A 27,136-nucleotide genomic window follows, 5' to 3' on the forward strand; every position below is an offset into this window, starting at 1 on the left:
CTCAATACAGAACAAAATAAAAACATTTGGGCCACCTTGACAAAATGTTTAATGGACTGACTTAACATGTCTAATTTTAGTACACATACTTTCTGTAAATCTTAAATATAGTCCCTCTAAATTAACTTTTATCAGTATTGCTTCTATAATAATAATAATTTCTATATAATTAAATATAATATGTGAATATGTTACTAAAATTTATAATAAAAATGTTAATAGATGATATTTAAAAAAAAATAACAATAAACTAATAAGAGAGACTAAATATAAGATTTATTAAAAATGCATGACTACGATTAGACATTTAAAAGTACATGAACTAAAATTGAGCAAACTTTAAAATCAGGTTCGAAACAATATGTTAACAAAAATAAAAATAAAAATTATTAGACCATCTAATTAAATACAAAATTCAATTTTATGTTTAACAAATTTGATACTATTAAGACATACTCAATATACAAGAATCTGCTCTAAATTTACTGAGAGTAAAATGGTAAAATTGAAAACTCATAAATTATGGACCAAAGTGAACGGTCTGACGGCCTTCCATAAATATTGGAGGTTTGATTCCTCATCCCTTCAATTGTTGTACACAAAAAGTTACTATTATTTTCTAAATTACAAACAAAGAGTAGATTTAGAAAAAAAAAAAGCTTAATTTTCAACCTAAAAAAAGTTATGAAATGAGGAATTGGTTTTTAGTTTTAAAATTAAGTTTACAAATACAGTCCACTTATTTATTTACTTATTTGATTTGATTGTCTACATTTTTAGAAATATTTTTGAAAATTCAAGCAAATTTGTGAAAACTAGAAAGGAATTTGTGTTGTTTTTTCTTTTAAATAAAAAATTGGATCATAATTAAAATGTTTACCTAAAAATGATATTCGATTATAAAAAAAAAATAAAAGGTGTAATTTATTTAAGTATTTACCTTTTTTCTTTTTTATTTATCTGAATTTTTAAAAAGGATTTGCTACTGTATTCGCTACACACGGTTGACCTGAAAATCACAGCCGTTCAGTTATCGACCAAACGCACTGTGATTCAACCACAACATGCATTAAAACGCGTGTCCATCTATTAGGCCCAATACGCCCACGTCAGCATTCCACTGCGTGGGACCACTCTCATGGCGCGAGGTCGTACGTGCGAGGAGAAAAAGGGAAATTAAACACCGGCGTTGTTGCGGTTAGCCACTGAAGTAGCAGGTGGTGTAATTACGGAAGGGTAGTGAGGGTAATTTGGTAATTAGGGTTGGACTTTAGTCTTTCAGTTCGTAACAGACAGCTGATGTAAAAGCGAGGGGGGGAAACAGAACAAACCTCCCCCCTTATTCTTTCTCTCTTCTTCCTTCTTCCTTCTTCACTACTCGGACCAAAAAACCAGCAAACACAGAAGAAGACTCTACGCTTCACTAATAATGGAAGACTCCGAGGTAATTTTCCTTTTAATCGCTGCTATTTCTTGTTCGTCTTTGATTCTTGTGAGACTGCCCTTGCCGCTTTAACTAACTTCCTTTCTCCTTTTTCCCTTTTGCGTTGGGTTTCGTTTTTCTGGGATTTGTGGCTTTTTGGGGGAATGTGTAAGAGGGGATGATTTTGATCTTATTGAAGTTTGTTTTACTGCCCTTTAGTCGTTTGATTTTGTAATGGGTTTTGTTTATTTTCAGAAATTGACGGCCCTGAAGAAGGCTTACGCCGATATAATCCTCAATACGGCCAAGGAGGCGGCGGCGCGTATTATGGTTTCTGAGAGGAACGCTATTCGGTGTCAGCAGGAGCTGTCCACTACTAAAGATGAGGCGTTTCGGATACTGCTTAGGCTTAAACAAATGTTGGATTCTAAGGTATAACGCTTTTAGTATAAATGGGGTTGATTTTTCTCTTTGTTTTTTGCTTTCCCATTTCTTGTTTGAAAGTGTTTCGTGCTCTTCCGATCACGTTCTGATGCGGATGGCCTGGTGGTTTTTGGTTATATGGGGTTGTTGTTAACGGTTTTGAGATGGAAAATTTATCATCTTTACGCTAATTGGTAATCTTTAATGTTGGATAATGGATGTAGTCCTTTCATGGTGAAAAACTTCTCTAGTGTTTGCATCGCTTTTAGCCATTTGTTAAATCAGGCATTCGACCAGTTGTTGCTGTTTGCTGGCTGTTTGTTGCTTAATTCAACTATTGCGTAGTAAACAATTTAAGTTGGTAGTTGCAAAACACCACCAAACATTTTTAAAATCAAGTGTCAAAAGAATGAGATCAAAGAGAGTGAGAACCGCATAATGTTTTGCTCATGATTTATTAATGAGGAAATTGGACAGAATGGTTGTTTTTAACTTGTGTGAAATCCTCTTTGATTTGTCAATTGAAGTCTTTTGTATTGGTTAAAGTTCTTGATACTCTCTTGTAATAGAACGGGGGCAGAGCTAAAATTGGAATTGAGATATCATACTACTTTTGTATATCTGCATAATTAAAAAGAAAAAACGATATAGCTCTGATTGATTAGCTGTTAGTTCAGTTTTATATTGTCTGAATGAAGTTCTTAATAGTTGTATCTTTCTCAACATAACCGATGAAAGAAACTTCAGTTCCCTCTTGTGCTTATCTAATTTTTGTGAACACGTGTGGAGCTGAAATGTGCCATCTTTTCAGGTCAGTGAGGCAGAAATGGTGTCTTTAAATCAAAAGAAAAAGATTGAAGAACTTGAAGCCCAGCTTGAGGAAGCCGAGGACATAGTGAGGGAACTTAGAGCTCAGTTGCGGGAAGTTCAAGATGAATTGGAACATGTGAGGAACAAAAAGGTAGAGCCCCAAGATAAGCAAAACTTGGCTAATAATGTTGCATCTCGGGAGGATTTTCCAAACTCGCACGAGAAGATTGCACCCTATAACATAAATACTTTAAATGGGACATGCCTTGACAGTTGGCCTGAAAGTAAGAATGACTTGCCAGTGGATAATGGCCAAGTTCAGAGGGATTTTGCCTCTATGGTGATGAGAAGCAAAGAACCTGAGCTTTACAGAAATGGCTGCACCCAGAGAGTACGTGCATTCGAAAGAAAATTGTTTGATGGAAAAGTATGTCTGACCGGACAAGCTGAAGATGTCAAGAATAAGGTGTGCAATATGGGTGAAGAAGAGGGTAAACTGATGCGTAAAACAAACATTACCAAGGCCGATAATATCGGTGGAGAAAAGAAAAATTCTAATGAGATCAAGGCATTGCCTAAGCTATTAAGCAGGGATACTCAAGTACCAATTCTTAAATCCCTTCGCCGAAAAAGAAAACGGGGGATTAGATACAACAAGAAGAAAGCTTTAACCGTTCTTGATGACATACCTAAACAATGCAAGTCGCCTGATCTTCACTGCTCAGAAAGTCTTTCAGTGGACAACGATGATACTGGGAAATGTCTGTCACAAAAGGAAATTGATAGTCAGAGTGGTTTAATTTTGCTCTCAACCCCTATACTGTCTGAAGTTAATGAAATGCCAACACCTTCAGGATGTCCTGACGTCAGTGAGGGAGATGGAGCAGTAATAAATGATTGCCCTCTTAGGAACACGACAGACCATGATACAGCAGTTGTAGGTAAATCTGACTTCGCTAGCCAGGAAAGTTTATGTGGGGAGAATTTGGAGGCTTCTCCATATAAAGTTGACGTTGATTCAGTTAAGGAGTCATTAGTTAAATTGGATATGAAAAACTCCGATGTAGTTGATGAGATTCCTAGTCAACATTCAAATAGTAAAGTTCTCAAGTATACATTCCAAAGAAAGCGAAAGAAGGAATCTTTGAGCAGCCCTGATGGTAAATCATCAGTTGATGAAAGCATATCAAAGAAAAGGATGAAGGATAAACAAAGTATATCATCTGAATCAGACAAGTTTAGCTTAATGACAGAATCATCTCGGGACAACCGTCGGTTAGCTCAGGTTGCTCGGCAGGTTAGTCTTATATCTACTTTAAGATGCTTGTATAAACCTTCTGATTTGTTTCAAAGCGTCTGGAATTAGTTTCTCGTATACTTGTGGTACTGGATGAGAGCATAATACTTGGTTTCTCCTAAAGAGATATACTTTGTTGTTTAGTCTAGAGTCTTAGACTGAATATATCTATTTTGATTCCATTTTCGGAGCTATTATTATCAGTAATCTGTTGCAGTATCTCATTCAGGCAACCAATGCCCGTAACTTTACTTTGCCATAATACTTGCTTCTATGGCCATTTCTTAGGATTAAGTTTTAGGATGCATCTGCTCTTACCGATTACTAATACCCTACCGTGATGTTAAAATTCCCTGGGAGAGAATTCATGTTTAGTATCTGGAGGGGATTCTAAATTCAAGTATTTACAGGTATAGCTGGTAGCATACAGTATCTCATTTAGCTAAGTAGAAAAATTGTGGTTAGAAGTGCATATCATGTGGTACATGCAATTCCATGTGCATATAGCTTGTTCCTTCATAACTCTATCCCTACCGTTCAAATTTTGTCTTCATTGGTTATGATTCCAGCATATGGTTGTCATTTTGATGACCTATAGATTCCATCCCTCCTTTTGTAAACCATCAACTCTTATTAAATTTACTCTTCGAGGAGCTGACAACCCAAACATTGAGAAACCTCTCATAAGTGACGCCGATATTTGGACATGTTTGGCTCTGATGCCTTGTGTTTCCTGAATATTTGAATTCTCTTTGGTTTGTCATCATAAGCCATAGAAAGAAAACACGTATAAATAGATAGTAATCCATTAAATAACTTCTAAGATTTCACCTTAACTTCACACACTATGAGGAACACCAATTATATATATATATGTATATGTAAAACAAACCTCCGGCCGTCCTAGGCCATTGTAGGTCATAGCCTGCAATTCTGACTTGTTTATCACAAAAATAATTGGATTAGCTAGGCCACAAGACTTGCTGCAACCGAGGAGGTTGCTTTCCCCTAACCCGTCTTTAATGCAGTTTCCACCCTTTATTAATATTAGCTTTAGCTAACACGCTGGCCCATTGTGTTTGGTTTGCTTTCATGTACGAGGAAAATGATAACAAGAGTCTTTATATGCAACTAATTGAAATAACAAAAATTGAACCACATCTACTTGCTCCAATTTATATTAAATTGAACCACATCTACTTGTTCAAATAGATGACCAAAATTTGAAATACACTGTAGTGTTGTAGACTATTTGATATACTATCAGAAAGTAGAATACAACATGAAAACCTTGATGGAACTTATTATTGTTCTTTTATTTGGGGACGTTTGCACCCTTTTTCCTAGATTCCATTTCAACATCTTTCATGTCAATAAATGAGAGGAGGTGTCATGTCAGAGCTTTCTTATTTACTAATGTAATCCTGGAATTGTGTTTCTGCAGCTTATATCTTTGTCTGAGAAGAAATGGCGGTAGTAGAACTCATTCTGGCTGTCCTGAAATTCATAATTGTTGCTTGAGAAACAAAACCAGCTGCAACAAAAAACAAAAACGCTGAATGGGCTGCTTAGCAAGAAAGTCTTGGTTGCTAAGCGAGTGAAATGTTTTTCCTAGCAAGTTCCACAGGCCATGAGCAAGTACACCATATGGGCGCTGTATGTCCACTAACTTATGAATGTTTATGTAATCTTTATATCCCTCCCTCCATCACTATATACTTGAATCTTGGCATTTTTCTTTCCTCTGGGAAAGCTTAGTTAATTATATTCCAATTTTCACATGGTATTTATTTTGCTGTAATACCCTGAGTCCTTATCGTGACGATGTCTGTTAGAAACGTGCTGAAGTACTAAATGGAAAGGAAAAGAGAGATTCCAAATTCTAATGGTCCAGAGTTTCAACTGGTTGGTTGCCTGGAAAAGAAATGTTTTTGAAGCTCAAGGGCCAAAGCTTGCAACTTTCTCTCTTCCCTTTCTCCAATTCCTTTTGGATAAATCCTCTTTTAGGTGATTCCCAGCTGGTCTTTTTCTTGGTGTTTTGGTTTATCTTGTTGGCTTTTTGGGCATACAAGTCCAGTTATCCCGTTAAGAGTATCTTTAGCTTTTCAATCTAGAAGAGAAGTTGATTCAGAACATCTTGTTTAGGATGTGATTGTTTAGGGATGTGTGCCCTTGACCCGATGTTTGAGCATCTCATTATAATAGTCGCAATTCTCAATTATTATAATCTATACTTAGAATAAAACTATTTGAAAATTATCAATATCTACATTGTTTACTATTTTGAGTAATTCTCCCTCTTCATTTGTAACACAACCTAAAATAGTCTATTCCAAACACAGACTATTATAACCCACAAGCTAATAACCACCGACTATAATAATTAACTCAGCGTCCCAAACAATCTCTTAGAGGCTTTTGGGATGCGGAGTAACAGTTCTTTAGAGGATTTTTGGAGTGTGAAATTGGTTATTATATTTAGTGTTTATTATAGTCTATGGGTTGTAATAGTTTGTAAGTTATAATAATGTGTTTGGAGTGTAAACTATTTTAGTTTGAATTTGTGGTAAAGATTAATGCGGATGAGAGAGGGTAAGTAGGACGCTGTAACAAAGATAGATTTGAAATAATAATAATGCAGTTAATTGTCGGGTGACAATAATTAGAAATATTAATTATTATAATTGTAAATCAAACATTAACTTATTCCACCCAATCGAAGGGGAGGCTCAAACCATCCTTATGGTTTTAGAATGCATTCTCCCCACATTTTCTTAATTGCTTGTACTTCACTCTGATACCCCCAAGTATCGGGAAAATTTTGGAATCAAATTTGGGCTTAGATTAGATATTAGCCTGACACAAGTCATGGTGAGTTGTAAAGTGATGCCTATTTAGGTCATGAGTTCACATATAAGATATTGAGTACTGTACAAGGTTCTTGAATCCAAGTAGTAGAGTCAAGGAATGGATGAAATTAGTCAAGTAGGAATAAATTGACCTGAACTAGTGTATACAGTCGTTTGAAAAGTAAGGCTAAATTGGAAAAGAAATAAAATACTCTCTGAATGAAAACCATTCTATCAGCATCTATTTGTGATACAACTATAATTAAATTTTGTTATTTGTGTAAATATTTTTGAAGTGTAAACTATTTTAGTTTGAGAATGAGATAGTAATTGATGAATGTAAAGTAGTAAAACTATAGTAAATAGTAAATATTATAGTAAATGAGAGGTTTTGAAATAGTATTGATTGTAGTTAATCGGGTGTTTTGAAATAGTATTTACTGTAGCAAAAGATAGTTATTATAGTCTTAGGATATTCTTTGCCCCAAACACGTCCTTTGAGTTTCAAATCCTGATCTAGGTCAATTTTACACTAGTTGAACATTGTTCGTCTAACATTTTTCTTTTTTTATTGATTTATATTCCAATATTGACTTTTTTCTAGTTAGTTTACAACTTTAGTCTTTCATTATAATTCCAATATTAACTTTTTTCTAGTTAGTTTACAACTTTAGTCTTTCATTTTTTTAGTATGTATTTTAGGTAGTCTGTATAACATAAAAATTTGAAATTTTAATGGCCTTACTCATTAAATAGAAAAATATTTACATAAATAATAAAATTTAATTATAATTGTGATAGACATCAACGTTTATCCGTGATGAAATCTAATACAAGGCTATCACTGATAGATGTCGATAGAAGTCTATCAATGTCTATCTGTGATAGAAACTGATAGGAGTCTATCATTGATACTATCAGTGATAGAAACAGATACAAATCTATTATTAATAGAAGTTGATAGAAGTCTATCAATATTTATCAATTTTTTTAATATTACGGTAAATAATTTGACATTTTTTCTATATGTGAAAATTTCTCTTTCTTTTATGATTTAAGGATGTATTAACGCATAATTTAATTTTGTTAATACAACAAACAAAACACTTTTCATCACTAATACATACTGTATGTTAAGTTCTTTTCTAACAACATTATTTTTCCAGACAAAATACATTTTTAGTCCCTGGGGCTTCAAGTAGGTATCTATAGGTTTTATAATAGTTCTTAAATTTGAATAATAATTCTAAATAGTCCTTAGATCCATTTGAACCGTTACTTGACTTAAAAGTTCGTTGATTGGACTAATAAATGATGATGTGTACTTGTCTACTTGTCAAATTTTATTCTAAAATTAGATTTTATTAGGTTAAAATATTAGATGGTTTAAAAAGATAAGAAAATATAAAAAGAAGAAATAAATCTTTTAGTTTCTTGTACTTTTACGTTGAAGACTAATAGTTGCGATATGGAGAATCTGAACGGACAAAAATCTTTGAACTTCGACAAAAGCACTCTTGGACATGAACTTACGGTAACTTCGGCGGCAACATCGGGCAGTGTATGGCTAGGCCCTCAACAACAAGATTTTTATTCATCTTTTCTTTATATTTTTGTTCAAAATCGGGTTTCTGGCCATCTTTTGTTTTTCAATTTTGTTTAGAATTGGTCGATAAACCAGAATAAATCTTTTCTTAACAAATGTCCGGCGACATCAGGACTGTTTTTAATTCCCCACCCTAATGACGATAGGATTGGCATTTTAGCTTTTAGTTTAATTTTCTTCTTCAATTTTTTCTTTATGCTTTTTTCCACTTTAATTTGGTAACATTGGTTCAATTTTGATGATGTCAGAGTAATGATGATGTTAACTTGGTTTTTTCTTTTTCATGGTATTCCCTACAATAGAATTTTCATTGATTTTAGAATTAGAATTCCCCCTCTTTCATTTTTTTTTTTTTTTTTTTTAATTTCTCAAATCCAAAGAAAAATAGTATGATATTGGTGATGAAATTTCCAGTAACATTTTGTTGGAAGCATTCTTTTGATAGTTCTTGCTGATTCAAATTTAGTTTCAATCCCGCCAAAATTTAAATTGTGATACTGTATTGTTCCTAATTTAGGATTCTCTCATTGTCCGGTATTTAGTAAAAATGAGTATGATTCACCTCAGGAGATTAATATTTTTGGATGTCTTCCCCACTTGTTTGATAGGATCCAAAATAAAATGTTATGTAAAATGATTGCAAGTTCATCATGTGTGGTGAAGATCTTGAACTCTATTGCACATATTCTTGAACTTGGACCTTTAGATATGTTAGATTCACTTTGCGGTACACCTAGACAAAAGAAGCAAAGAAATCAAGAGAAATGGATGCTTGAATTTGAAGGGCAATAGACTTGGCAAGAACAAGAGACTCATTTTATGCGCGCAAGAATAAAAGTGATCATAGAATTTTTTTTTTATATTTCTAAATTAAATTAGAAACTTAAGAATTTCAAATGAAGGAAACATATTCAATTATAAAAGTACCTTAGAAATCATCCTAATTGTGCCAATAATTCAAACGACCCCAAGTTGGGTTTACAAAAGGTGTTAGAATAACCATCTCTTGTTATAGTAAATACTATTTTGTATTTCCCAATTACCTATAGTCAATACTATTTCAAAAACTCTCATTTGCTACGGTATTTACTATTTGCTACAGTTTTTACTATTTTACATTCATCATTTTTTTTATTCATTGCTACAACAGTTACTATTTCCTTTTCAAACTAAAATAGTTTACACCTCAAACACATACTATTATAACTTAAACTAAAATAATCTATACTCTAAACACAAATTATCATAAGCCAACAATAATAACTTAAGATTATAATAACCAATTTCTTACTCCAAATGTCCTTATATGTCTAGAAACAGTTACAAAATGAGGTTGGCAGTTTTTAACAAAATTAATCACAAGAGCAATTTGACAAAAAAGAAGAAAAAAATGCTTCTCTTTATTTCATCACATCACTTAGAAGATATGGGTAAAGATCTGGGTGGAGAAAAAAATGCTTCTCTTTATTTTATCACATCACTTAGAAGATATGGGTAAAGATCTGGGTGGAGAAGATCGGGGCGAGGGAGGTTCCTACACAAAAACAAAATTATATTGAAGTTAATTGAACGTATTTAATTTCATTTTCATACAATTTACTACCACGTTTATGCCTATGAATCTAGGTTAAAGAAAAAAAAAATGAAATAAGTTAAGTACTTTAGTTATCACGTTTGGGACTATGACTTTAGAATGTGAACATTGAAGTTAAGAAGATCCAAAATGTGAAGATCCAAGATGGGGAGATACCTACAAATATATATATATATATATATATATATATCAATAAAAAGGTTCCTTAAACACTGCTTTTAAAGAATAGTCGCATAATGAAAAGAATAACTTATACCATGTTTGGGATAATGAATCTCATGAAAGTGGTTCTTCCATTAGGTTATTTATCATATTCTTTGATAGCTTCCTTTAGCACCTCCTTACTATTAAATCTCATTCCTACTTGAAAAGAAATATCTTTCAAATTAGTTTCTGGTCTAACTATAGGATAGCTATGCACTTCCCCATCATTCTCATATGAATATGGAGATTTCAAATCAGAAGAAGACGCATAAAATGATTATATATCTAGATCATTCAAATTAGATAGCAAATTCAAATTCATATCAATATTTGGGGAGGTCGATCTAATTGCTTGACTTCCTCATTTGGATTATGTTGAACATAGTTATGAAAAGTCTTGTTTCTAAGTCTTTGGTTTACCATATTTAAAATATCATTATCGTTGCATAGCAAACATAAGTCACAAGATAGTTCGAAACTAGGTTTAAGATACCAATAGCTATGGACGTTAGATACACTTGCTTCCGTCATAAAATTATTTAGCTCAATGATTGACAACATGTCCTTATTAGCAGTCAACACAACCTCAATCTCCCCAACATGATAGTCAAACTTCTCAGCTTCAACAAGTCGACCATTATAATGAATTTAAGATCTACATTATCCATTATGTAAATATATATATATATATAACTACCAACTTACACATTTGCAAGAACTTTTATCATATTCAAGGCAACAAACGTTTAAAGTCGATCACACAATTTTAAATTTCTATATATAGCCAACCGAACATTTAAGAACGTGTCTAACCACAAAAATCTAAATGCTCGAATAAAAGAACATGTATAACCAACGCAAAATTCAAAATATACTCTCAAGAGAACAAAGGCACAAAGTTTTCCTAGTTCTAATTCTAGCTTTTCAAAATTAGACTTATAGAATACCATTAAAAAAGAAAAAGAAATTCAAAATTCTAATTCTAAACAATTACTTTCACATCAAATTGCAATGTCAACAACCTAAGCTACAATTAAAATCAAAATAAAAAAAAGTTATGATCAAAATTTTAGGGGGTGTTTGGGACAAGAATTATAATTATCCTAAGACTATAATAATTATCTCTTACTACAGTAAATACTATTTCAAAACCCCAAATTAACTATAGTCGACACTATTTCAAAACTTTCATTTGTTACTGTATTTACTATTTTATATTCATCATTTTTTTTCTTTGCTATAATATTTACTATTTCATTCTCAAACTAAAATAGTTTACACCTCAAACAAATATTATTATAATCAAAACTAAAATAATCTACATCCCAAACACAAACTATTACAATCCAACTATAATAACCTATGACTATAATAACCAACTCCTTAGAGTTGACAAAAACCCCGCAGGTCCTCGCTCCGTCCCTGGTTTGACCCTCGGTTTGACAGGGGATTCTAACCAGGTCCCTGGTCGGGAATAGGGAGGGCTATGAAGCACAAATACAGATACGGCTACATGATACGGATACGATCGGATATGACGATTCATCAATTTCTAAAAAATTAAGATACGGATATGTCTAAGGATGCGTCTTTTTTTTATATATTTTTTAATTTATATATTTCTAAAAAACGAGAATATTGATACATTGAAGATACATTTTCTTTTTCTTTAAAAAAATCTAGGATATAGATAAACTTAACATACAAGTTAATAACAATAGCACAAAATAGAATACAAATACTGAAATACAATACAAAAAAAACATCTAAGATGTTGAAGTACAATAGTTAATAAAATACAATAAAAAAGTGATTCATATTGCAAAGAAGAAGAAGAAGATTAAAGGGAGAAGTATGAAGATAAACGAATAATTTCTTCATTGAATTGTTGAAGATATCCAAATGGTTTATATTTTTGTGGACTTTATGGGGACTCAAATGTGATAATGGAGATTAGATAATTCTAGTCTAGGTTTTGTTCGTCGTTTTTTTTTTTTTTTTTTTTTTCCTTTTAGTTTTGGACTCAAGTAGTGAGCTTTTTAAATATGTTGCCTAGTTTTAGATTGGGAAAGATTAGATGAGTTACTTGTCTTTTTTCTTTAAAAAAAAGTATGCATAGAAGTAGATATGTCAAATCGCGTATCAGATACGTATCTGGGAAGTATCGATATCTGATACGTGTTTGATACGAATTCTTTGCCTCACATGAAATATTTGTGTTTCATAGGGGAGAGAACCCCCCCCCCCCCCCGATTAAAGTATTTATTATATATATATATATTAAAAAAAAAAAGATGAGTTCCTGCGGGGACCCGTTTCCCCAATGGGGAATTGGTATGAAACCAAAAATCTAATATTTTGAATCAATGAATCTCTCCTCAAAATGAGGGAAGAGGCTTTATTTATAGAGAAAGATTATAAGTTTGTTCAAAACTAACAAACTAACTATAGCTAATTAAAGAAGTAAGCCTTTTAGTTACATCAAATCCACCCCCTCAAGATTGGACTCGTCCGCGAGGTAATTAGGATGCTAAATGGAAGCTGTCCGGAGCAAAATAAGGCTTCAAGTTAGCCACATTGAATACTGGATTATTATGCAAATCTGTTGGTAATTCAATGCGGTATGCATTGGTACCATATTTCTCTAATACTTGAAATGGTCCAAGTTGTCTATCTTTCAATTTGTTGTACGTATCAGTAGGAAATCGAGCTTTACATAGGTTGATCATTACTAGGTTTCCTACCTCAAAATTAACTTCTCTTCTAGACTTGTCTCTAGCTTCTTTGTAAGACAAGGTAGTTTTCTCCAAATGATCATGGACTTCTTGATGAAGCTTTTGAATTCTTTCAGCCATACCTTCAGCCTCAATGCTAACATCCACTACAGAAGGCAAGTTAGAAAGGTCAAAAGTTAGTCTTGGAGTTCTGGTATATACAACTTAAAAGGGGCATCTTCTTGTTGATCTATTCTTCATATAATTAAAGGGAAACTCTGCTTGGGCAAGGGACAAATCCCATTGTTTCGGTTTTGAGTTACTTAGACAACGTATAAGATTTTTCAATGTTCTGTTGGTAACTTCTGTTTGCCCATCAGTTTGACATCCCTATCAGATACAATGGACTTGGGCACTCCATGAAGTCGAACAATCCCTTAACGAAGAGATTGGCTATATAAACTGCATCATTTGTCTTTTTGCAAGCAAGAAAGTAAGTCATTTTACTGAAACGGTCCACTATCACCATTACTGCATCATACTCTCGTTGGGTTTTTGGAAGACCAAGTACAAAGTCAGCTGATAAGTCTTCCCAAATGGTTGTGGGAATAGGTAATGGTGAATATAGACCCGCATTAGTGCTTGTGCCTTTTTCTTTTTGACAAATAGAACATCTCTTAGCAAAGTTATTTGTGTCCTTCTGAATTTGTGGCCAATAAAACCGAGCAGTCACTAGTTCAAAAATTTTATTTTGACCAAAATATCCAGCCAATCCTCCCGAGTGTGCTTCTTTTAGAAGAGCTTCTTGAAGGGAAGTGTGTGGAATACACAATTGCTCTCCCTTGAATAAGAAACCATCCACTATATGAAAATCATTAGTCTTTATAAAGTGGGTGCAATTATACCATAACTCAGCAAAATCAACATCTTCTTTATATAAACATGGGAGATGAGAGAAAACAGTTACTTCGGTGGCTAAGATAGTAAAGAGAGAATTCTTTCGACTTAGAGCATCGACTACTTTATTCTCCTTGCTTGATTGGTGTTTGATCACAAAGTCAAACCTTCGAATGAAGAAAATCCACCATGTGTGCATACGACTGATATTCTTTTGAGATTGTAGGTACTTCAACGAAAAGTGATCCGTCAACAAGAGAAATTCTTTAAAAAGAAGATAGTGCTCCCATAGTTTCAAAGCTCTAACAAGGGCATAGAATTGTTGTTCATAAGTATTCCAGTTCTGCTTTGTATTACTGAGTTTTTCACTAAAGAACTCAATAGGGTGCCCTTGCTATGATAATACACTTCCAATGCCCACTCCGTAGACATCCACGTCTACTTCAAGTGGTAAAGAGAAGTCTGGTAGCTTAAGAATAGGGCTGAAACTCAACTTTCCTTTGATCATTCAAAGCTACTGTGTTGTTTCTCTCCTTAATGGAAATTGGCTTTCTTTAGACAATTAATAATAGGTGTTACGATAGAGCTGAAATCCTTGATAAATTTTCTGGAAAATGAAGCCAAACCAAGGAAGGCTTGAATGTCTTTTACCGAGCATGAAGTTGGCCATTGGGTAATAGCTTCAATCTTCTTTGGATCAACTTTAATTTGATTGTGACCAATTAAGAAGCCAAGAAATGTAATTTTCTTTACTAGAAAAAGACATTTCTTATGATTGATATAGAGTTTGTCGGTTGTTAATGCTTGAAAAAGGCTTCGAAGGTGCTGAATGCTCCTCAATGTTCCTGCTATACACCAAAATATCGTCAAAATACACTACGACAAATTTGTTAAGGAAAGGATAGAGTACTTGATTCATGAGTCTCATGAAAGTGCATGGAGCATTTGATAGCCCAAAAGGCATGACTAGCCATTCGAACAATCCTTCATTGGTCTTGAACGTCGTCTTCCATTCATCACCCGGTCGTATTATTATTTGGTGGTATCCACTCTTCAAATCTACCTTAGAAAAGATCAATGCTCCTCCAAGTTGGTCAAGTAGATCACTTATACGAGGGATTGGAAAATGGTATTTCACGGTGATTCGATTAATGGCTCTACTGTGCCCTTTGTTGAGTAACTCTTCAATGTTTTGATGAAGGATTTCGTATTCCTTAGGACTCATTCTATAGTGAGGCAAGTTTGGTAGTGTAGCTCCCAGGATTAGGTCAACGTGGTGTTGAATATTTCTCAATAGGAGCAGCCCCTCGGGTTCTCCTTTAAGGAGGGGGAATTCATCGAACAATTCTTGTATCACTAGAGGGTTCCCATTCTCTTGTATTTCTTCGAACTTATCAATAACAACAAGTCCTAAATATCTTCTTCTCTTTCTTTCATCAAAGTTTTTCCACTAATTGTTATAAACAAGTGGCTGTTGTCTTCCTTTTTCATTTTTACGCCTTTATTATTCTTCTTGTTTAGTGGAAGTAAGACCACTTTCTTGCCCATCCAATTAAACTTGTATGTATTCTCTCTCCTCTTGTATAAGGTTCGAGTATCATATTGCCATGGTCTTCCTAACAATATGTGACATACATCTATTTCCAATACATCACATATTATTTGGTCTTTGTAGCTATTACCAATCGAAAGGGGAATGGTGCAAAATTTCACTTACTTGTGCCTCACCACATTTCTTTACCCATGCTATCTTGTATGGGTTTGGATGAGTCTCCACTTTGAGATTTAGAGCTGCCACTAGCTTTTTGGAGACAAAATTCTCGCTACTTCCACCGTCTATGATGACATTGCATACCTTGTTGTTGATTGTACACCTTGTCTTGAAAAGACAATGCCTTTGGGGGTTCAAATCCTCTTTGGGAGTGATTAACATTCCTTGGAGAACATAAGAGAGTTTATCACCATCATTCAGTTCAATGAACTTGGCTTCCTAATCTTCTTCTTCACTGTTTTCAGCCATTATTTCTTCTTCCTCTTCTATGTAAGCCACCGTTTTTCGTTGGGGGCATGCATTAGATAGATGACCAACTTGGCCACATCGAAAGTATTTTCCCAAAAAAGGCCTATTGTAGGGATTTTGAGCTCTCTTCTTGAATGTGGTCTTGGTCTTCCTCACTTCCTTCTTGATTTTCTTTATATTTGTCTTTGGTTAAGGTTGGTGGATTTGGGGGATTTGGTGCTTTACTTGCAGCACTAACCCTTTTGCTTGTGGAGGCTTCCCAAGCGGACCTTCTTGATGAATTCTTGACTCGGATCTCGTTCATCTCTTCCACAGTTTCAGCAAAAGAGATAGCTTCAGTAAAAGAGTGGAAAGGTTGTAGTTTTACCCTTTCTTTGATATCCATGCGTAGACCTCCAATAAACCTTGCAATCAAATGTTATTCACCCTCCATAAGGTTTGTTCTTGCTCTTAGTCGATGGAATTCTTCAATGCAATCAGCCACCGATCGTTCTCCTTGTCTACAATTTTGATATTGACTATACAAGGTTTGCTTGTAATTAGAAGGTAAGAAGCGTTCCTTCATTAACCTTTTCATCTTCTCCCATGAATGAATTGGTCTTCTACCAATTCTTCTCCGATTGATCTTAATTTGATCCTACCAAGCCGAGGCGCCAGCTTTTAACTTTAGTGCCACGAGATGCACTTTCTTGTGCTCGGGAGTGTTCATGTATGTGAAGAAATTTTCTGGGTTCTTGATCCAATCAAGAAATGCTTCAATGTCTCGCTTCCCATTGTAACTTGAAAAGTTAATTTTCATCTTGAAATCATTGTCCTCACGTCTCTCGCCCCTTCCTCTTCTTGGCACAAAGAATCCTTCTTCTTGATCATATTCACTAGATGAATCTCAATCTTGGTTCTTTTGATATCTTTCTTGGCCAATTGGTTGTCTTCTTAGATATTCATGGTGCTGTCTTTGAATTCTTGGATGTCTTTCTTGAAATATTTCTTGCTGGTTTTGGCCATTTCTTGCCCGTTCGCCGCCTTTTCTTCCTCTTCCTCCCCATTCTTGATCAACTGGTTGAATATTCTCTCGATTTTGAGGTGCGGTTGCAAGCATTTTAACTCTTCTAGCAAGGGTTTCTATGCTTTCTTGAAGGTTTGTTAAGGTGCCATGAATTCCCTCCAATGAATTCTCAACGGACAGCAAACGTCGGGTTAAGGTACTTGGAGAGAGGGTGGAAGTATCTTCCACCTCTTGTTCTTGCCCGTGTACATCTCTTTCGATTGGTTGATGGACTCTCTTTCCCACCATCGGTTCCTAAATCTTGGAGTGCTCTGATACCAATTTTGGTGTGAAATAAAAAATCTAATATTTTGAATCAATGAATCTCTCCTCAAAATAAGAGAATATGCTTTATTTATAGAGAAAGATTACAAGTTTGTTCAAAACTAATAAATTAACTATAGTTAAAGTCAAAACTAACAAACTAACTATAGCTAATTAAAGAAGTAAACCTTCTAGTTACATCAGGAATCCCCGTCCCTGTCCCCACCTTCAATTGGCGGGGACAGGTTGAGGATGGGGAGAAATACCCCGTGGGAATGGGGATTGGGAGTCCCCCGCCCGCTCTAGCCTTGTTGCCAACCCTACAACTTCTTTTCCCAAACGTCTCTTTAAAGAATAGATGTTAAAAAACTAATTCTAAACAAAATTTTAAAAAATATGAATAGAAAACAAATTCTGAACCAATTTTAAGGAAAAGATGAATAGGAAACCAATTCCAAACCAAAATTTAAAGAAAACATGTTCGTAAAACCAAATTTTAAACAAAATTTTAAATAAAAGAAATAAAAACCTCTTTGTTGTGGGATTAAGCATGCACTGCTAGAAGTTGCCACCAACGTTACCGGAAGTTGCCGTCCAAGAGGTTAGCAGATGTCAAAGTTGAATAACACATTTGAGACAAGGACTATTCAATAGTCATGACAAGGATTATCTTATGATTACAATAATTATCTTTTACTACGATAAATACTATTTCAAAATTTTCAATTAACCAACACTCTTTCAAAATTCTATTTACTATAATATTTACTATTCTACATTCATCATTTTTTATTCATTTTACAGATTACCATTTCCTTCTCAAATTAAAATAGTTTACACCTCAAACACATATTATTATAATCCAAATTAAAATGGACTATTGGTCTTCAGAGTAAAGATACAAGAAACTAAAAGATTTGTTTCTTCTTTTTCTATTTTTTAAAAATATTTTTAAACTATCTAACATTTTAACCTAATAAAATCTAATTTTAAAATAAAATTTGACAAATAGGCACACATCATCATTTAATAGTCTAGTTAGCAAACTATTAAATCAACTAATGGTCAAATAAGTCTAGAGATCATTTAGAATTACTATTCAAATTTTAGGTATTAAAAATATCCATTATAAGACATCTACTTCAAATCTGACGAAAAATGTATTTTGCCTTTTTTTCCCCCCTTCATATTTGGCATTTTATCAAAATTGTTGTACTGTAAAAAGACCGAATAAAAACCCTTCATTTGGGAATCAGAACGACGTCGCTGAAAGGGTTCTTGCATTTCTATGCAAATCGAGGTCAGTTCTTCTTTGGAGCAGTGAGGTCGGTGACGATCAAAACTTAGCTGAAATTTCCTACGGCGAGGAACGGAGAAACGTCGAAAATCTCGGCGAAAATGGGAGCAGCGAGTAAAGTGGGCGATTGGGCGTTCAAGGCCTTTACTGCCGGTCTCGGTGTCGCCACCATTTATCTCACTGCTACCTTCTCAGTCAACGTCTACAGAGGATTGTCTTGGCATAAAGCTCAATCCGTAAGATTTCTCTACTTCGCTTTATGTAATTTTTTATCAGCCCTTGCCTATAGCTTATTATTCATAATTCCACTCTTTCTTTTATCAATGTTGTTTAGCTTTTGGTTCATTGTCAATTTATCGCGTTTTAGTAATTCGGACTGAATTTCGACATTGGGGTTGAGCTAAAACTTCGAGATTATTGCAAATCAATTGTAGGAATTAGTAGATGATGTGGGGAACATATTGAAGAGGGCACTGACGGTTACGGTGTAAGCTGTAAGGTTCTGAATATTTCGTTCTCATCTATTTGTAGGGCGCAGCTAATCAGCATAATCTTAATACTTGAACAAGGGAAATGATCTTTGTTATATCAACACCGAATCCTACGTTTAATTATATCTATACTTCAACACTCCCTATACTTGTGAGTTTGAAAATTTATAAAAGACTCAACAAGTGAAAATTAATATGAGTTAGAGAGGAAATGATGCTGTTGGAATCACTATTAAAGGTTAAGTTGATGGGAGAGGAAAGGATGTCGTATGAAAATTAATATGAATGGGAGAAGAAATGATGTTGTAGGAATCATCATTGAACTCAAAAACAAGTAAATTTACTTATATCTCTTAAATCACTGATTGATTTAACAACATAAGCTTGTGGGTAAAGAAAGATTTAATTATATATCACTAACACTCCCCCTCACATGTGGGCTTGAAATATGAAGAAGACCCAACAAGTGGAAATTAATATCAATTGGGGATGGAAAAACAATGCAGGGGTTTGAAGACATGACCTCCTTGGACCACCTACTTTGATACCATCTTAAATCATCGATTGACCCAAAAACTTAAATTTGTGGGTAAAGACAAATTTAATTATATATCACTAACAATATTAATATCAGTACTTTTAACAATCTTCTTCTATTTTAGGATTGAATTTTTCTTAAGTAATGTCTCTTGAATCTTGACTATCAAGTTCCATGGACTCTTAGGAGTTATTTGGAGCGCTGAGTTGATTATCTTAGTTTAGTGGGTTATAATAGTCTGGGTACAAATTATTTTAGTTTATAATAATCTTCGTTTGAGGTGCATACTATTTTAGTCTAAGTTACAATTTACAAATAAGGAGGGAGGATAGTTACAAAACAGTAAACACTATAGACAATGAGAGTTTTCAAATAGTTTTACTGTAGCTAAGTGTGAGTTATAATAACCAAGAACTTTAACTATTATAATAAGAGACCCAAATATCGAAGGGCTATAATACCCCACTCCACCAAGGGAAGTTGGGAGTTCAAACGCTCCCTTAATTTTGCTATCATTCATCTGGTTTACTGCATCATTCTCTAATAATGTTTATTAGATACTTCAATGGTTCTCTAGCATATTGAAGATGACAAGTTCTGCAAAATATTTGCATCATGATACCTCTTGAAAGGACTAAAAGGGTTATGGCTTCTTTTTGTGCAGAAAATCAACGACAATTCAAATGAAGAGGCTACATAATTTGAATTTTCAAGCCACGGAACATCTGCAACATCTTCAAGTTCAAATCTCATTTGTCTACAAATTTTGTATGATCAGGTTCTAAATTGATGTCAATGCTTCAGTTTATACCTTATATTTTATGGGAAGAACATACTTTCTGTTTGGACAACTAGCTTATTGAGGGCATAATTCATACAACTTCAGCAATTTACTGCAGAACATTTCAACTATTCTAATGGGAATTTCTTTAGGTACCTTCTTGTGGTAGTTTTTTCTTATTCAATAGTTTTGTTGTATATCATTTGATCCTTTTTTTTTTTGCATCTCCTTGCTATGCATATGATGGAAGATTAGTACCCTATTTGAGGATAATGGTTGTTGGACTCTATTAAGAAACATTTGAGTTATAGATTAATTCTGTATTCGGGATCGAGTCATTTGCGATATGCTATGGTAATCTTATGAATTACATTAATTCAACACAAATCAAACCTAGATTAGCTGTTTTTAGTGTTTGATAAAGTGTGTATACAATAGATCAAAGGTTCATCTTTGATGTTAGCTTGAATTTCAAAGAATGCTAAGTTGATGAAGAGTTTTTGTTCTTTATTTTCTGGTTTTGTTGTCAACTATAACGTTTTAATGATTCTCTTAAATCACATATTGATTGAGATTTGATTTTGCAAGTGATTGTGTTGAACTTTTAACTGTTTTTCGTGTTTGATAAAACAGATTATTAAATTAATTAAAGAAAAATATTTTTTAAGAAATTAAATTGATTTATAGTTCGGGTCCATTAATATGAGATGCTCTTTCTATCTAACTTTTAGAATTTTTCATTTTATCCTAAATTTATTATTTTTCACGTTTAAGTTATAAAGAACTTATTTACGTCATATTATAGCTAAACAACTTTATATTAAATTTTAGATGTATTAAGCAAATAATCTTACTAAAAATGGTAAAAATAGTATAAAAGACTCTTTTGAGCCACTAGACATGCATCGCGTTAAAAGGTCAATAAGAAGTGTATCTACTAATCAATACAATAGGAAGGAATTTGATAAAAGCATAGTTTAGTAATATTGGACAATATTTGGATGCATCTCGAACATCATCTATCTTTGTGTATAGTCTCACCACTTCCATAAAAAATATTAAAATATTTTTTAAAAAGGAAAAATGCAAAATTTGTCACATGATAAGTTATGATTGGACAATTTGGTAGGATGTTCAAAGATATGTATCACACTCTTATATTAAAAATGATAATGTTATATAGACATATAGAGATTATACTTTAATCAACTCTTGATAATAGTATATACACGGACATTAAAGATTTGATCGCTTGATAATTGTATATAACTTGACAAGTTAGCTATGCTTGGGTAGGCTAATATCTTTTTTTTTTGACAAAAAAGATATAGGAGCAACAACCTTCAAACAAACACCCAACAAATAAGGGAGAGAATACTATCTCAAAAAACATATTTACAAATCAAAGAACCTAATGTCCAGCGGTTTGATAAAAATTTTGTTATGTAAAAATCTGTAATACTAAATCTAATTTTTTTTCACTTACTGATTAATTTTTTTAAAAAATACTATTAAGATCGACATTTTATATTTCTGACATTTAACATTTTAAACTTTGATTAAACCTAATAATTGTACATTAATAAGTAATCTTCTTTAATATATATACACACAATGATGTCATTTATTTTTAAAGATCTCCTTGTGGTTCTGCAAACGTCAGTTGCACGATCCAATTCTGAAAATTCGAATGGGCGATGAACTGGAAGCGGTTTAAGAAGTTCAACTTCGTCGGAAATGGAGCAACGACTTAACAGTCTCCGACCAGTTTCATTGACCGCCGTTCACTCTGATTCACACGGGTAACTGCTCGAAAATCTATAGCGTTTCACATCTTCAAGCCCAAAACCAAATTTGCCGCTTATGGAGGAATCGAAAGCTGCGGCGTACTACGATGAGCTCACTCGTAAAGGAGAAGGGGCAGCAAGGTTCAAACGAGGCCTCGGTTTTTCCGCCTCCGACTCCAACAGTGACGTGGTCTCCGCGTCCAAGGGCTCCGCGCTGCCTTCGTCGTCTTCCTTCCTCAGTTCTTTTGTTAAAGCCTCAAGCCCTTCCAAGGCCTCCGAGTTCGAAAAGCAAGCGCAGCTCGAGGCCATTCAGAACAAGCTTAAGAAGAAGAAACCAAGCTCTCCCGAAGGAGAAGAGAGGCGCCCTAGGGCTTTGGAGAGAGATCGTCGGAAATCGAGCCCTAGACGAAGGTCTTTGAGTAAGGAGAGGGAGAGACATTCGCATTCGAGGAGGCGGAGTTCGAGTAGAGATAGGGAGAGACATTCGAGGCGGCGAAGTAGGAGTCGAGATAGGTATGGGGATACGTATAGAGATAGGGATAGAGAGAGGAGGAGGAGAAGTAGGTCTAGGAGTAATTCAGATAGGGACCGGCGGCGTCGACGGAGTAGAAGCTTGTCGCTAGAGAGGAAGAAGTTGAATGGAAGTAAGGGAGGGGGAAAACAGAAAGACCGTAAAGTTGAAGGACAGAAGACTGAAGGTGTTGATTATTCAAGATTGATTGAAGGATATGACATGATGGTATGCTTCATCCTTCCTAGGATTGCATATTTCATTTTTGGCAATTGAATCAATCAGTTTATATGCATATTTCTGTTTTTCATTATCTTTTGATCAAAGTTCTGTTTCTCTTCAGTTTGTTATTGGTTTCTGCATCATTTTACTATTTGGAATTTTCCCCACCTTTGAATGTTCATGCTACATTTTGGTGTATAAGTAGCTAATAGTTTGACACAACAATTTTATATTCATATTTGCCGACTGCCAGTTTCATTGGAACTTAATTGTTGTAGTTGTAGGGTTAGTTGAGTTGTCCTGTTCTGTTTTATTTTTCTTTCATTCTAAAGTTAGTTATATACTTCTAAAGTTTGGTCTCCAGAAGATGGTATTCTATTAGTTTGTATCACCTAAAAACAAAGAACTTATATATTCTCCTAGTAATTCTGTTTACAATAGATAAGTGCTGAGGTAATGTCCTTACTTGAATAGGGTCTGTTCAATAGGTTATACAACCGTGTTCTTGAGTTCTAAAAATAGACAAGTGCCGATGTACTGGTTCCGTTGTTGGTGAATTGACCTGAAACGTGATATTATTACTTTACTTCCCCATCTATGTCATCTCTCAGCAGAATACTGCCATGCTATTCTTTTAATTGGAAACTGATTTCTTTCTTTTGTTTGTTCACCAGTCTCCAGCTGAAAGAGTGAAAGCGAAGATGAAACTACAACTTGCTGAAACTGGTAACTTATCAGTTGATAAATAATACTTTGTTTTTCAATGTATTACACGGATGATGAGGTGATCTCTCTGAGGTCCTCCCGGATTATAACTTCGACTTCCATTTGCAAGTTCTCCCCTCTTTCCAATTGTAATGGGGACTTTAGCACACAAACAAATATAGACATTTGATAAGTATTGAATCTGGCTCTTCATATTCAAAATGCAGCCAGAACGGATGATACAAAAGGCACAGGCCCAGGTTGGGAAAGGTTTGAGTTCAACAAGGATGCTCCACTTGATGATGAAGAAATTGAAGGTATAAATTTCAGCAATTAGTCTTCTAATTTCTTTTTCAAATCAATAGTTGATTTATGAACCAATATTCAATTTGCATTCTAAAAATAATAATCGTTTATACTCGCCATATGTTGTAATTATTTTTATTTGTTATTATATATTATCCTTTTTTACTTCAAGCAATTTTTGTTTTAAATATTAAAATTGGTAGTATCTCAATCGTGAATTGTCGACGGTATACCAACTGCTACATGCATCTTTACTCTCCTTCCGAGTAAGTTTGTGTCAATTCATGCTGGGTAGAATTTGTATTTTTTTAGTCTCCTCTTTTCTCATGCAAGAATATAGAAATAAACAAATTGATTTATTATTCTTCCTTTGTACATGTTTGTATGGTTGTTTTTTTCAATTCTCTACTATAGACAATTGGAGTTATTGTAGTTCTATAATACCGTTGGTTTTAGGTTGATTTCTGATCATATTTTGTATTGTGCGAATAGTTTCTTTGTTAGCTATTGTTGTTCACACCCTTGCTTGAGGATTTGGGTAGGATGAACATTGCTGAAATTTCATGAGGTTCTTTTTCTACAGAATTTTGAAGTGGCATTTTCTTCTTACAAAATGTTGCACTGGCCTGGGCACGTTCCTCTGTTTTCATCAATTTATTTGATGTTTATAATGAATTATATTTTCAATAGATTGAATTTCTTTAAACTAAAAACCTGGGTTAAGAAGGGCAGGTTAGGGAACCTCCCCAACTAATCTAAGAAGTTATAAAAAGGTCCCTCTTTTATCTAGATGACGATAACGACAATGGCGACAACAACAATAATATTAATTACATTTACTTTTTATAGAGTATACAATCTAGAGGTCCAAAAGATAGTCCCAACAATCTTTTGCATTGTCTTTTGGGTTGCACTACGCACCCTTCGATGGTTCTTTGTTGCTTTCTAACTTGGTGTTGGTGAGACCCATAAAATAGTCCCGACGATCATTATCCTTCAAAATGTCGAAGAGCCCTACCAAAGGTATTTTGTGCACCTAGAAACAGCTTCATAGAACCACAACTATGCAACCATCTCACTCAAATAATACAAACATATCTTTGCTTTTGACTCTTGTTTACCATAGTATGTTTACCAACCTACCTAAACCATGGGAATATCTACACAGCATCCACAAGGCCTTTGTAAGGTATTTCCTTACAAGATTAGTATTATTGAATGCAAAATTGCCCTAAGGCAATACGGACTCCTTTTCTCACCAGGAGAAGCCTCAACCAAAATTCAGATAAAAGAAATAGGCTACTGCCTTCTAGTTCTACTGATATACTCACCTCACTCACCTATACACCAACATTCTCTCTCCCAATGGTCTCTCCCCACTGACCCAACAGAAACGTTCCTTCACGTCCCTCGCTTCCATGCTCTAACAATCTTCTATAATGCCATTTTTACCCCCTCCTCCTATACCTTGATGAATTGCCGGTGGCCTAACAGCCTACATGAGAACTTTTTGCCTTAAAAGGTTTCGAAGTATCGTTTGGGTGTGCCACCAAAATTCATCCACAGGAACTTGTTAAGTGGTAAATCTGTATTTCAAATGTCGTTTTTTGCTTCTCTAGTAAATTGGTTATGGCCTGGGATGGGCATTCTCATAGTATTATTGAGTAAATTGCATATCCTTATATGGCTTTCTTGCTACATGCAGCTGCAGAAGATGATGCAACATTAGTAAAGCATATTGGACAAAGCTTTCGATTTTCTGCAATTGAGGTTGTTCCTTTCTCGTAACTTGTTTGACTGTCTCTCATATTATTGGTGGAATTAATTTACTGTTTATTGTAGGCTAGGAAAGAGGAGCAAATCAAAGCTGCTCATGACGAGGCCATGTTTGGAGCACCAGTGGGTCAATTATTAAGTACAACCAATGATGAGGACGAGCTGGGGAACGAAAAGTCGAAGGAGTTGTGTGATAGCGGTGTGGCAACAAGTCTATTGAGTGAGAAGGTATTTCTGCTTCTTTTCTCCCTCTTTCATTGATGACTTTTGGGTGTTGAATGGAAGTATGATAGCCAGCCCTATCTTTTGGAACCTCATTATAGATAATTGCAAAACAACAAGGTTCTTGGCGTGACCGTGCTCGTAAAGTTTAGATCAACAAGCTGATATTTGGTAGGTTCCTAAACTGGTTCAGAATTCCATTGCCCATTGCTGGTTATGATAGCTGTTTTTGGATTTTGTTGCATGGTGAGAACTACGGAAATTTTTTTAGTATTATGATAGAAGGATACCTTTTTCGTATTACCTTCCTTTTATTATTTAGATTTAAATACTACTTTAGTTCTTATAGTTTCAACTTTACTTTATTTTAATCTTTATACTTTTAAAATATTCCTTTGGATCTTTGTACTTTCAACTTTTCTTCATTTTGGTCTCTATACATCCAAAATATCTATTTTGGTCTTCATACTTCTAAAAAGTGACCATTTTGATTTATTTCTTTTCATTTTTATTTAATTTTTAAGTGACTAAAATGGTCACTTTTTTATTGTACTAAAAAAAAAAATGTCACTAGGGACAAAAATAAACAAAAGCTGAAAGTACAAGGACAAAAATAAACCTTTTGAGAGTATAATGATCAATGAACTTAAGTTGGAATTACATGGATCCAAATGAACATTTTCAAAATACAAGGACCAAAGGATGGATACCAAAGTAGTATTTATGCCTATTATTTACCTTGAGAAGCATTTAATAATGATTGGAATATGTTCTAGGTAGTATTAGAAAGCTAGTACATTGATGATTAGCCCATTATTTTGCTCGCAGTGGGCTTCTGTCTGCCTCCCAGTAAAAGATACCAAGAACGTCAGGTACAACTTTTGCCCATATCCAGCCCAAGGATAAGTGTACTTTTTGTAATGCGTGTTGGTTCTAGTTGTGGCTTTATGTCATGTATATTATTATCTTATTGTTTGTTTTAGGAGTTTGAAGATGAAAAATATCAAGTGATACATTAGATTGATTCATGTAAGCCTAAATTATAGGAAGAAATATCAAGCATTTTCTGTCGAGTATTTTTAACTTTTCTCTTTAACAACTGCTAGCATTTTCCCCTGGCAGAAAATGAACATAGGGATAAAAAAAAAAAAAAAAAGTTTGAAGTTCAATTTAATAAAATTGAGAGTTTGGAGTGAAAATTACGACTTGGAAGTTTAGTGAATTTTAATTTTTTTTTTCTTCTCGTGTATCGCTTTATTTTGTTTGATAACACTTTGTTTTTTGTTTGTACTATTAAAGATTTAATATTACATGATATTTACTGTAAATTTTAACAGGTTCATTTAGTTCGAAA

The 27,136-nt window shown here is 34.0% G+C and overlaps 1 protein-coding gene and 1 pseudogene across 4 annotated transcripts; both read left to right on the top strand.

The window, feature by feature from the left end:
• The first annotated feature begins 1,285 nt into the window (after positions 1-1,285).
• On the top strand, positions 1,286-5,739 carry LOC120083835 (uncharacterized; annotated as a pseudogene). Its single transcript, XR_016531535.1, has 5 exons — positions 1,286-1,444; positions 1,679-1,855; positions 2,658-3,953; positions 4,871-4,950; positions 5,398-5,739. The product of XR_016531535.1 is annotated as an uncharacterized LOC120083835 (transcript).
• Positions 5,740-21,810: 16,071 nt separating this feature from the next.
• Positions 21,811-26,865, top strand: LOC120083755 (serine/arginine-rich splicing factor). 3 transcript variants are annotated; one of them, XM_039039613.2, is made up of 7 exons: positions 21,811-22,779; positions 23,448-23,499; positions 23,706-23,795; positions 25,490-25,554; positions 25,627-25,788; positions 25,884-25,953; positions 26,592-26,865. In XM_039039613.2, exons 1-6 carry the CDS (start codon positions 22,117-22,119, stop codon positions 25,932-25,934), a joined length of 1,083 nt encoding a protein of 360 aa, XP_038895541.1. In that variant the 5' UTR covers positions 21,811-22,116; the 3' UTR covers positions 25,935-25,953; positions 26,592-26,865. The 3 variants fall into 3 exon arrangements, with proteins under 3 accessions (XP_038895541.1, XP_038895540.1, XP_038895539.1); XM_039039612.2 differs by having other exon boundaries at positions 26,611-26,865; XM_039039611.2 differs by lacking the exon at positions 25,884-25,953 and having other exon boundaries at positions 26,611-26,865.
• Positions 26,866-27,136: the final 271 nt, after the last annotated feature.

This window comes from Benincasa hispida, chromosome 8, assembly GCF_027475165.1.
Source record: "Benincasa hispida cultivar pf3 chromosome 8, pf3_genome.v1.1, whole genome shotgun sequence".
Taxonomy (NCBI): domain Eukaryota; kingdom Viridiplantae; phylum Streptophyta; class Magnoliopsida; order Cucurbitales; family Cucurbitaceae; genus Benincasa; species Benincasa hispida.

Coding starts and splice junctions, on each gene's coding strand:
- LOC120083755 (XM_039039611.2), top strand. CDS start 22,117: ATGGAGGAATCGAAAGCTGCGGCGTACTACGATGAGCTCACTCGTAAA. Junction 23,500..23,705: donor ACTACAACTTGCTGAAACTG/GTAACTTATCAG, acceptor TTCAAAATGCAG/CCAGAACGGATGATACAAAA. Junction 23,796..25,489: donor TGATGATGAAGAAATTGAAG/GTATAAATTTCA, acceptor TGCTACATGCAG/CTGCAGAAGATGATGCAACA.